Source organism: Aphanomyces invadans, assembly GCF_000520115.1.
Source record: "Aphanomyces invadans strain NJM9701 unplaced genomic scaffold supercont1.26, whole genome shotgun sequence".
Lineage (NCBI taxonomy): Eukaryota > Oomycota > Saprolegniomycetes > Saprolegniales > Verrucalvaceae > Aphanomyces > Aphanomyces invadans.
The window spans coordinates 148,996-160,285 of NW_008580171.1; the positions used below are offsets into that span (position 1 = coordinate 148,996).

Consider the following 11,290-nt stretch of genomic DNA (forward strand, 5'->3'; position numbering starts at 1 on the left):
TGCAAACTTCCCCAGTTTTCAGACTTGTTTTCGAGCCAAGTCTGGAATCTTCGGAATTCGAATCGAAGTTCTAGTCTGAAAAGTGAAGATTCCGGACTTGCTAAACGTCCCTATTGCTGACTACACAGTAGAATTATCTCAGATTTTCCCTATTCGCAGTTGGGAAAAACGCGGACGATATTGATTTAACGTCATTAGTGCAAGGTTTAACAAGAGGTCCCATGACGTAGAACGATAAAACGTCGACACGTCAGCTTGGCGCTTTTGTAGTGTTTGCGTGCTTTGCATCATATCCTGTTACCTTACCCGAAGCGCCTTTACCTCTTACTTCAAGCTCCTAACCTTCATGGAAGTAAAACGTAGTTGGAAAATCCAAGGACTCCCACCTGAACCTAATGGGGCCTCTCGTGGAGGTTGTGCAAAAAAGTATGAAGGATCAATGTGCAATAAATTTGAAACATATATATTTTATCGAAATTGAGTAATCTGAAAGGATTGGCGAGTAGCTCTTGTTGTCCTCTTTATTTAGCACGTGCAATGGCAAATTGAGCATCCCTTTCAGAGATGTTATGGAAAAAGATACCTTGCGAAGCCTGCGACGCAGTTCCAACTTCATTTGATTGTCTTATGAAAGTGAATAAAGAAGTACTCCGGTTTTCAGTTTTACTCTTTGAATTTATATATATGCGAATATCTTTTTGTCGTCATCTACTCAAAAGCAGCCAATCCGACTGAGCCAATTTCATATCTCAGGTATTTTATTTTCTTGTTTCACAAAAATTGCTGAGTTGGGACATGACAATACTGTGAACCTCCCAAGAAGTTGCTACAATTGTTTGGCATGATGATCGCGACATGGCCGGCATGGCTGGCGCTGTCGCTTGTAAGCGGCCTGGTAGTGCCCCCGAGGGTATACCAATGCAAAGACAACCTGTGTGTCCAGGAGGCTATCGCGTTCACAGCAAACGGCACGTCGCTATCCATCTGCGAGCTCACGTGCGGGGATGGGAGTTTGTGGCCAAAGCCGACAAAGCACCAAGACGTCGGTCGGTCCGTGCAACCGATCTCGATCGCTTCCATCACCCACTCGGTTACCTTCCTCGACCATACAAACTACAACAGTGCTCTCGCTCCGGCAATGCAAGCCGTCTTCCATGACGTTCTCGAGACCAAAGCCAACGAATGCACGACGCCTGACACCGTGCCAGAATTCTTCCCCGTCTCGATCTCGGCAACTATCACAACGGCCGACGAGGTACGCAGCCCCATACACTTCTGTTTCCTGTGCTCATGCGTCCATACAGCGCCTCCGCGTGGATACGAATGAATCGTACACGTTGCAGGTCAACATGACGGTGTCCCCGCATGTGTCGATCACGGCAACGACTGTGTACGGCTACCGGCACGCATTGACGACGCTCAGTCAGCTCATGGAGTACGACGAGTTGTCGCATACGATGCAGATCGTCGAGACGGCGTCCATCCGCGACGCTCCGGCGTTCCCCCATCGTGGGATTACGCTGGACACGAGCCGCAACTTTTACTCGATTGGCGCGATCAAGCGCGTGCTGGACGGGATGGGGATGAACAAGTTGAACACGTTTCACTGGCATGTCACTGACACCAACAGCTTCCCCATTGAAATCATCGGTACATACCCTGCGATACGCAGGACTCGGGCGTCGTTTTCAGAGCCAAAGTGTAGGCGAGCCTAGACTCACGGCGTATGGAGCGTACAGCGCCAGGCAGGTCTACACCCAGGCCGACATTCGCGAGCTCGTGCAGTATGGTACGCGTTCTCTCTCGTTGGGGAGCTCACTGAGGCGGACATAGCAAAAGTGCGCGGAATTCGAGTGATTCCCGAGCTCGATGCCCCGGCGCACGTCGGGGCAGGGTGGCAATGGGGCCCGGATGCTGGCTTGGGCGACCTTGTCGTATGCTTTGACCACTTGCCTTGGCAAGCGGCGTGCGTGCAGCCACCGTGTGGCCAACTGAACCCGATGAACCCGGAGGTTTACTCCATTCTAGACACGTAAGGACGCCCCCACCTGCTTTGGCACACGACGTGGTGTAGGGTTTACGCCGAGTTTGCGACGCTGTTTGATGCGGATGTGCTCCACATGGGCGGCGACGAAGTGCATGTGGGGTGCTGGAACATGACGGACGCCATCACGCAAGGCATGCCATCGCGAGAATCCACCGATTTTGTCAACGTGTGGGGGCAGTTCCAAGTGAAAGCGGCGCAATTGGCGATGGCCCACGCGACGAACCGCAAGATCATGCTCTGGACGAGCGATCTGACCCACACGAGCGTCATCCAGCGATATCTACCTCCCGGTCAGTACGTAATTCAAAACTGGGACGCCACCACGACCAACTCGACGGCGACCATTGCCGCACTTGGATACCACGTCGTGCTGTCCAACTACGACAAGTGGTACCTCGATTGTGGACACGGCAACTGGCTCACCAACGGCACGAGCTGGTGCGATCCGCTCAAGTCGTGGCAAGTTCTTTACGACGTTGACATGCATGCCGATCTCCCCCCGGAACTGCACCAGTTTGTGCTTGGCGGCGAAGGTAGGCACTTGTTCGGAGTGTCTTGCATGGCTTTGTTTTCTCGATCCAACGACCTGCCTCTAGCCGCGCTCTGGTCTGAGCTCGCCGACGAACACTCGGCTGAAGTCAAGTTGTGGCCTCGATCCGCTGCATCCGCCGAACGGCTTTGGACAAACCCATCCACGTCGTGGAAGGAAGCGTACGGTCGCCTGCAGCGCCAGCGCAATCGTATGATGCAAGCTGGTCTCCATGCCGACGCCATGCAACCGCAGTGGTGCCAAGACCATCCGTCTCGATGCACGTTGCTCTAACGCAACAAAGTCATACGAAATGCACTTTCATGTTTCGCACACACACACTGCTCTGGTCGCACGTGGCTCGAACGGGGATTCAAATTCGTTGGACATGCAGCTGCTTTGGTGAGCAACTCACAACTCAAAGAAGCACCGGAATGCCCCGCCATTTGCCGTCGCGTTGAATCTGCATGTCGCTCTCGTCCATGGCACCAAACCGAGTGGACAGTCGTTCGACATTGCTCAGCAACTCGTGTGCGTTGAATCGGTCGGGCCATCGTGCACGTTGCTCGAACCGTGTGCACAAATTCGTGCTCGTTGCTCCGCAACTCTTGGTGTCCCTCCGATGCACGAACGTAGTCTCTCCATTGCTGCCTCTTATAAATACGATATGCAGAGCAACCGTCATGTGAGCACCAAGACAACACTCATGTTGTCCCGCGCGCGCTTGACTTTGCAGAGGTCGACAAGAGTCTGGCAAATGATGTCGACGGCCCACCCCATGGCGAGCCCCGTGCTAACGTAGCGGGCGATTTCTTGGTCCTGCAGGACGTCCGAAATGCCGTCGCTCATGAGCACAAAGTACCCACGGCTGGCACATTCGTCGTCGGTCCGCGCCGGCTCGACCGTGATGGTCGTGATGGCCGGTTTGGCAATGACAAAGTCCTTGTCGTCGTGCTGGCCAAACGCGCGAGTCACTTTGCTCACGCCGGACACGCGATGGTTGAGAATCATCCCGTGCTTGGCCTTGATGCGACTCACTTCGGTCGCGTTCCGGACGTGGTGGTCCTGGGTGATTCGAGCCACAACGCCGTCGGCGGTCACGTACAAGCAGTGCGAGTCGCCGCAGTTGGCCACCGTGATGTGGTTGCTCCCGTTCGCGACCAGTACGACCGCCGTCGACCCGCATTGATCTGCCGCGTCGAGCGATTCGAGGGCCGTATCGATAGACTCGAACGTGTCGCTGACGACGGATTCCATCGACAAACCAGGCATGGCCAACCGCCGCTGGATGAGCTCGACATGAAAGTGCTGTGCCAAGTACGTCGATACGACGTGGCTGCCATGGCCGTCGTAGATTGCGTAGAGCTGCACGTCCGCGGGAAGATGGGCCTGAATCACACATGTGTCTTCCATCCGACATTTGAACGACTTGTTCTGGACGGCCAACGCGGCAACCTGGCGGAAAGGGCTCGTGGGACCTGGCAAGCGAATACAAGTCGACATGGCCACGACGTCAGGCGCGTCAACGAAGTCAATATCGTCCAAGAGCGGGTCGGACGGTGCGAGGAGGCAGTAGAGTCGTGCTGCAGCCGCATGGGCGTTGCTGCGGCTGCGAGGAGCGGCCTTGGCAGAGGCGACCGCCGTCGCAAACAACTCGGTCGACGACGAGCTACCGGGGACAATTTGAGGCTGTGTGACCATGGGTGCCTTCACAGCGGTGTCCTTGCCTTGGCAGAGGCCCATAGCCCGAGGATGCACTTTCGTCTATCGAAGCCCCGTGTCGTTGCCCAGCGAGGAGTTCACTGGATTCATTTCCCACTGAGTTGGGTGGAACGTCCAGATACTCCTCCTTATCTTGATATTTGTATGTGTTTTTTCGTTTTTCTTGAAACGTTCGTGACAAGGCACAAATCCATCCACGCGGCGCTCGATCGCGCTCTTCCGCCACACGTTGCACGCTGCGTGCGAGTCGGATCGACTTGGTCGCGACATCCTGGCCTTGCAGCCAAGCCTCGGTGGTGTGCCGATCGACAACACGTGGAGGGACCATGGCCTGGCTACCGAGACTACTACCTCCCATCCTGGCCTTGCCATCCTGTCACCGTCTTGCCTCGTTCGGATCTGTGTGTCGGGGTTTGACAGTGCCCACGCGACAGTCCCGCCGACGACGTTGAGCCCAGCAAATCGTTTGCTCTCGTTCACCTGGATTCAAGGGTCAACGAGGTTCTCGGGTTGGGTGGCAGCCACTACATTCAAACTACAGCAGGTCGCTTCCTTGGGATGTGCCGCTTCAGTCTTCGTCGAGGCATTACAAGTCGGCGGGCTCAATCGGCCGCAGCGCCTGGTCCAGCTTGGCCAAAGTCTCTACTAACTTGTCGGCAAACGCGGCGTTGTCGCACTCGACGCGCTCTTCTCTCGGGGCAAAGTAGTGGACCACAGCCTTGACCCCGCTCGGCGTTTCGATTGTGATCGCATTCGTGCCGTGGTCGAGATCGACGGCGCCGTATTGGTCCTTCAACACCCGATAGACCAAGATCAAATGCAGCGCCTCGACGTCCCCTTCGTCCGCGAGGTTTTCAATTGCTTGGGTCATGACGTCTTCCTCGGCCTTGATGGCTTGAGGAATATGGTCCGATTCGTCCTTGAGAGGTGGGGTGACGGCCTCCGGTTTGATCGAATGGTCGTGGCGGCACGCCGCCGTCGGGTGCATGCTGATCTACACAAATCCATCAGCACGCTGCGCCAAAAGCAGCCATTCCAATACAACAAGCTCTCCCCCACTCCATCGACCGCATGGCCCATCCAGATATTCATGCGCCCACACAAATTGCACAAGCCAGAGACAACCATGCGCCGTGACGCGCCAGGCATCGTGTGCGCACCTTAAAACTAGCCGGACTCGCTTGAGCATGCATGGTGAGGGCCACGATCGAATCGGCAATCATGTCAGCGCTCGGGTCAGCCGTCCACTCAATCACAACCTTGTCGGGAGGGCAGTGGGTAACCATGACCCGCTTCCCGACGATGATCGTGTCGTGGGTGCTCGTCAAGTCGGCATACATCTGCCGGACGAGCACAACGAGCACGTCGAACGGCTGATGGACGAATGGCACTACCGAAAACGTATTTTTCAATCCCACGATAATGACAAGAGCATCACCATGTTGTTTCTGTACAATGCTGCCCACGAGCAGGTTGGTCGTGTACTCGCTCAAGTCGTCGGGGTGCATCACGTGCGTGTGGAAGTCATGTTCGACGAGGAGCCCGCTCACTTTTTTCTTCTCTGTCGAGCGGAGCTTGGCATGGCCTGCTAGGTCGGTCGCCATCCTACCCGAGGGGTTGACCACACTGCTTGACATATATGGACCGACGCACCGCCCAATGGCCTTGGCGACCTTTTCCCCTCGAAACTCGAGCACAACGTCGACCGTGTTGGCCGGCGTGTAGATTTGTGGCTGGTACACCTTTGGGTTGTGGAATTTCTTGTGGAGCGCGGCTTTTAAACGCATCATTTCTGTTTTTTCGCCATGGACGAGGACAATGTGCGGCGGGGCCACCTGCACCACGGCCAAGTGAATCCAAGCCATCGAGAAAGCCAAACAAGCATGCATGCAGCACTCATTCGCATGGCCCGCGTGAGAGCATGCCAGGGGGCATCGTTCAACCGCACAAATCCACTCCACTCGAGGGATATGGACCCACCTTTTCAATAAAACCCGACGTCCCGACAAAGTCGGCATGGGCTGAAAAACTGATGTACTCGACCGAGCAATTCATCGGCAGGAGCCGCCCGTCCATCGAGGTAATTTCGGTGGGAAGGGACAGGATCTTCTTGGCCAGCGTGCCTTCGACGACGTACCCTAGCCATAGGTACCATGAGCGCTTTCATCCTCTCCTGGCCATGCATCCTGGCTCGCTTCACAGAGCAGGACGGAACCTAGCTGCAGGACAACCACACAACACGATCCAGATCGTTACCTGGAATGAGGCACTCGTTCTTTTTGTCCGAACACCACCGCTCAAACAATTGCCGCGACACCCCGCTCTGGAGCATCCCGGGCGACGCCATCACAACGCTCGGACCCGTGTCGTCAAAGTCTTTGAGGCTCTTCAGATTCGAAATAAACTCAAACTGGAACGGGTTCGAAATTGCAATCTGCTTTCGAATGCGCTCGTTCATCATGTTGATGTATGTCTGGTACACACGCAGCGCCTTGGCCGCCAACTTGGACGCAAAGTAGATCGGAACGTTTTGCAGATCCGGGTGCGCCTTCCAGTGCTCGTCCAAAATCAAGAGCAGTTCCTGCGTCCGGCCCAGCGCAAACACAGGAATCAGGCACCGCCCTCCCCGCCGCACGACAGACTCGACCTGGCCCGTGAATCGCCCTTCTCGCTCGACGACGCTCTGGTGGACTTGTACGCCGTACGTCGATTCGACAATTAGCACATCGGGGCTCACGCCGGGAATCTCGGCCGCTACATGGCACGGATGAGCGACGTTGCACCGCGATCATGGCAGCAGGAAAGATACATAAATGTCAAACCCAGCGCGTTGTGCAAGACTCGGGGAATAAGAGGTACCCATGAGGTGGCGATCGTTCTCGAGGGAGTAGTCGCCCGTGTACAGGACCTTGACACCACCGATCTCAATCAGGAACATGCACGCGCCAAGCACATGGCCGGCATTGTATGGCGTGAACTTGATCCCGTTGATCATCTTCTCCTGGTGGAAGTCGATGATTTCGACCTTGGCGACACATCGTTCAAGGTCTTTGTCGTCGTAGATCTGGTCCTCGACGCTGATGTTGGACACTCGGAGAAAATCCCGAAGCATCATTTGCATCACGGCTTTCGTCGGGTGCGTCATGAAGATACGCCCTTTGAACCCAGTCTTTTCCGTGAAGTGCGGCAGCCCCGCGACGTGATCGATGTGGAAGTGCGTGATCAGGAGCAAGTCGATCTCTTCCGCTTCCACAGAGTCGAAATACGGCAGCGAACCATGCCCAGAATACCCCTAATGCAAATATGTTTGAGCTCAGCCCAAGGACGTGGACAAACGCACCGGGTGCACACCACAGTCCAGCATGATCGTCTTGCCCTGAAACTTGAGGATGATGCACGAACGACCGACTTCATTGCCTGCTCCCAGTGGCATGATACGCATGACATGGCGCTCGTCTCCAGCGTCCTCTTCTCCCTTGCGCTTGGTCGCCATCGCCCGGAACTCAACCCCCGCACACCTGTTAAAACCCATATCGATTGCTAGAGTTTTATCCGTACATTTCGCCAGTGGCGGAAAAACCTGTATCAAGACATTTTTTCAAGATATTATGTCTTACAAGTTGCTCGTAAAAACCGTGGCGGCATACGCCCCCCCCTTTCGAGGAAACCTCGACGTCCTAGAAACCAATCTCGATGCCCAGCGCCAAGCAAGTGCTGCTCGTCGTGTTCTTCTGTGCGTGGGGGGCGAGCGTGGTGGAAGCGATCTTTGGGAACATCCCGTTTGGCATGTTTTGGAAGGGGCGAATTTATGGCCGCATCTCGTGCGAGCCCACCCCGTTGGCCTGTCCAGGCGGGGGTCACGTATTTCAGCTGGAACGGTTGGGGTGCGAGTACCCCCCCTGTCCGCCGACCCTTCCCCCCCCAACGACGCCAAGCCCTGTCATGACTTCGGCGCGTGTCCGCATCGTGCGGGCTTTTGTGTACACAGGCCGCCTCCTTCCCCGACGCCGCCCTTCCAGGAAGCACCGAGCGGACATCTCGCCACATCCGACAGACGAGGTGTACCGCGACGATGAAGGATTCGCCGCATGACGATCGCCGCGACGCGTTCCGCACCGTGTTGGGATTGGTCGTGAGATCATCCAGGGCCACCGCACGCAAGTCGAAGTGTCCCATCGAACTAATGGAGGCTAAAGTCGTACAAGGATGTAGCAAGCATCGAGTGAGTCGATATGGGGCCATGGCGCCACGAGAAAGGCCCGACCAGTCTGCCAGGAACAGAAATTTCCCATCACAATCATCCACGTTGTTAGTGGCCATGAACCATATACCTGGGAGCCACTCCATGGCAACGGCCACCACGCACGCATCCACTCGCACCACTGGCGCACCAGTGTACTGCGATCAACCCCCCCCTTCGGTCGAAGAGGAGTTTTTGTAGCTGGCACAACGAGGTGCGCGGCGTGCTCGCTTCAGTCGCGATCGTCGCAGTTGTCGTGCGTCTCTGTGGGGAAAGGTCTCGCCCTGCGACAAGGACGTGTACCCATGAGTCAACTTTTTTCTCAGACGGCAAGTTCAAGTGCCCGGGGCATCTTCGAAGTTCGCACGTCGCCTTGGCCGCCGGATTCGCTTGCCGAGCGCTGCGTTCGACGGCACGGGGCCATGCCAACGGCGCTGGGATGGGTGTGGCCATCGGCGACAATGGGAATGTCGGCGCGCTTCATAAAAAGGGCCCGGTGACAGAGAGGCCACACACACAACCTTGCCCTCTATCACCGCAGACTGGTACGCGACATAACGCGCTTGCTCCTTGGTCGGCTATGGCGCAATGCAGTGCGGGTAACTCTTGCGCGAACCCATCGGTTCCTTCTGACCAACGATCGGATTCCAATGCTTCTTCGCCATGCGCCTCTCATCTTGAGAGCGTGCTGTGGGCCAATGGTCGGCCCGTGCCACTCTGTGCCAACTGGAATACAGTGCGAGAGCCACGGACCCGAAGACCACCATCGCCATTCTTCAAGTCGCCACTTCCGCCTTACACTGTCATGGCACCGTCGACTCCAGTAGCGTCCGAAAGCCCCCGGTGCCTCTTCAACGACTGCACACACCCCGCCGCCTTGCCGTCCCTCAAATGCGCGTTCCACAAAGGCCGCGGCAAGTGCAAACGCCCCGACTGCCACAACCAAGTGTACGCGAGGCAGTTGTGCGTGCGCCACGGCGGCAAGAAGATCTGCATCGAGCCGCACTGCACGGCGCACGCCCGCGGCAACGCGTACTGCCTCAAGCACGGCGGCGTCGCCAAGCGGCGGACGTGCGAGGTCGACGGGTGCGTCAAGCTCGCCCACGCGAATCACAAGTGCGTCGCGCACGGAGGCGGTCGGTACTGCAAGTCGCCGGGGTGTACATTTCACGCGCGGTTCGCGGGGCTGTGTCTCCAATGCAACTCGGACCTGGCGCCGCTCGACCGTCGAAGCGCGCTCTTGTTGCCGCTGGACGACATCGACTTCTCCATCCTGCAGGTGCTGGCGGTGGAACTCACAGCAATTCAAGGCCACGTGCCAGTGGTCAAGGCATGGAAGCGTGATGACCAGGTCCGTAATATAGTTCAAACATGACGTGGTCGTGCCCACCGTGAATGGCCCTGGACAAACAAAAGCACGCCCGGCAGGTGGTCACCCGCGCGGGGCAGTAGCATCTTGTTGTCAAAGGGTGTGTGGTGTTTGCGAGTGGAGGATTGCATAACGTGGGATGGGCTCTGCACCGCGATGGGGCTCATGCGCCAGTCCAGGATCCCACGTCGTTCTCGCGCGATGGATTCCTCGACCCAAGTGGATTGCGCGATATTCCCACGCCTATCGTCGGTGGCTGGCTCCATTGCTGGACATATCTGCCTGCATGGGACGCGCCGGTACGGTGCGCATTGCCGTCGTGCGCCGTTCCGGTCGCGACTGCGCGCATCCCCTGTCGTGCGAGTCCGCCGCGGTTCGAATTTTACGACCGAGATGGTGGCATGCAGACGCACCCGACGACATGTTGTCCGAAGGAGGACCGAACGCATGGCGACAGTGGACCGTTGTGGCGAGCGCCCCCCGATGAATGCACTGGCGTGCCAAGTGCCAACCCAACGGCACTGTCTTGCAACGTGGCGAGGTCCGCGCATCGAGTCTAGAGCGTCCTCTATCGTCGGTAGATGCATTCGATGGAGCCGCGGACGGGGGACGGGCGAGTTATCGGATAGCATGCGCGCAGCACGCCAGAATCTTGGTCAGAGCCTTTACACGAACTGTGCGCCCGTCGTCCACGGCGGACGAGCAGCGACAGCCACACGATCGATTCCCCCATCGCGTGGGGTCGACCGTCGGGCAGTTTGAATCGGAAGACTATCGATCGAAGACGTGGAATGCGTGGAACGAGGTTCGATCGAGACGACAGCGATGATGTCCACCGTGAAGGCATGCGATTCTCAACTTTCTACGATGGCGATCCCACCGCTTACGCACTGGAGGCGGTCGAGAGTGGCATCTCGTTCAGCCGAGGGAGGCCGCCGCCGCCGCCCACCACAACACGGACGAGAGGTTTCCATCTACCCTGGCTGGCCGACGCATCCAGCAAGCAACTGCGCGGCACACTCCATCGGGGAAAGTTGAATCTCGAGATTCCGTCGGCACCCATTTGTCACTGATCGGCGAAATTCGCCCGAGCAAATATGTCCTGCTACATAGTACTCGCAACCAACAAAGCTACCCTGAGCCGTGTGGTCAGACGACGTGCTTCGCAACGTCCCACCGCTCCAACTTCAAACGACTCCCGAGCACTTCTCAATTTGCCCACACACACACACATCATGTCCCCAACAACTCCCTTCGCCACCCCCCAGGGCCCCCGGTGCCTCTTCAACGACTGCACACACCCCGCCACGTTGCCGTCCCTCAAGTGCGCGTTCCACAAAGGCCGCGGCAAGTGCAAACGCCCCGACTGCCACAACCAAGTGT

At 57.1% G+C, this 11,290-nt stretch overlaps 5 protein-coding genes across 8 annotated transcripts; 3 read left to right on the plus strand and 2 right to left on the minus strand.

Annotated features, from left to right (window-relative positions):
* Positions 1-796: 796 nt before the first annotated feature.
* Positions 797-3,122, plus strand: H310_10398 (hypothetical protein). The gene is made up of 6 exons (XM_008876775.1): positions 797-1,255; positions 1,305-1,650; positions 1,706-1,789; positions 1,834-2,032; positions 2,075-2,580; positions 2,644-3,122. The coding sequence occupies exons 1-6, from the start codon at positions 842-844 to the stop codon at positions 2,868-2,870; spliced, it is 1,776 nt and encodes a 591-aa protein (XP_008874997.1). The 5' UTR covers positions 797-841; the 3' UTR covers positions 2,871-3,122.
* On the minus strand, positions 2,916-4,394 carry H310_10399 (hypothetical protein). Its single transcript, XM_008876776.1, has one exon. It carries the CDS (start codon positions 4,317-4,319, stop codon positions 3,258-3,260), a length of 1,062 nt encoding a protein of 353 aa, XP_008874998.1. The 5' UTR covers positions 4,320-4,394; the 3' UTR covers positions 2,916-3,257.
* Positions 4,395-4,655: 261 nt separating this feature from the next.
* On the minus strand, positions 4,656-7,812 carry H310_10400 (hypothetical protein). 4 transcript variants are annotated; one of them, XM_008876778.1, is made up of 8 exons: positions 7,639-7,812; positions 7,158-7,590; positions 6,555-7,052; positions 6,279-6,436; positions 5,952-6,133; positions 5,737-5,903; positions 5,459-5,688; positions 4,656-5,292 (listed from the first exon to the last, which is right to left on the minus strand). In XM_008876778.1, exons 1-8 carry the CDS (start codon positions 7,789-7,791, stop codon positions 4,885-4,887), a joined length of 2,229 nt encoding a protein of 742 aa, XP_008875000.1. In that variant the 5' UTR covers positions 7,792-7,812; the 3' UTR covers positions 4,656-4,884. The 4 variants fall into 4 exon arrangements, with proteins under 4 accessions (XP_008875000.1, XP_008875001.1, XP_008874999.1 ...); XM_008876779.1 differs by having other exon boundaries at positions 4,656-5,688; XM_008876777.1 differs by having other exon boundaries at positions 5,459-5,903.
* A 179-nt stretch (positions 7,813-7,991) lies between these two features.
* H310_10401 (hypothetical protein) lies at positions 7,992-8,390 on the plus strand (the record flags this gene model as incomplete). Its single annotated transcript, XM_008876781.1, has 1 exon — positions 7,992-8,390. One exon carries the CDS (start codon positions 7,992-7,994, stop codon positions 8,388-8,390), a length of 399 nt encoding a protein of 132 aa, XP_008875003.1.
* Positions 8,391-9,009: 619 nt separating this feature from the next.
* Positions 9,010-9,927, plus strand: H310_10402 (hypothetical protein). The gene has a single exon (XM_008876782.1). The coding sequence runs from the start codon at positions 9,119-9,121 to the stop codon at positions 9,911-9,913; it is 795 nt and encodes a 264-aa protein (XP_008875004.1). The 5' UTR covers positions 9,010-9,118; the 3' UTR covers positions 9,914-9,927.
* The last annotated feature ends 1,363 nt before the right edge of the window (positions 9,928-11,290 follow it).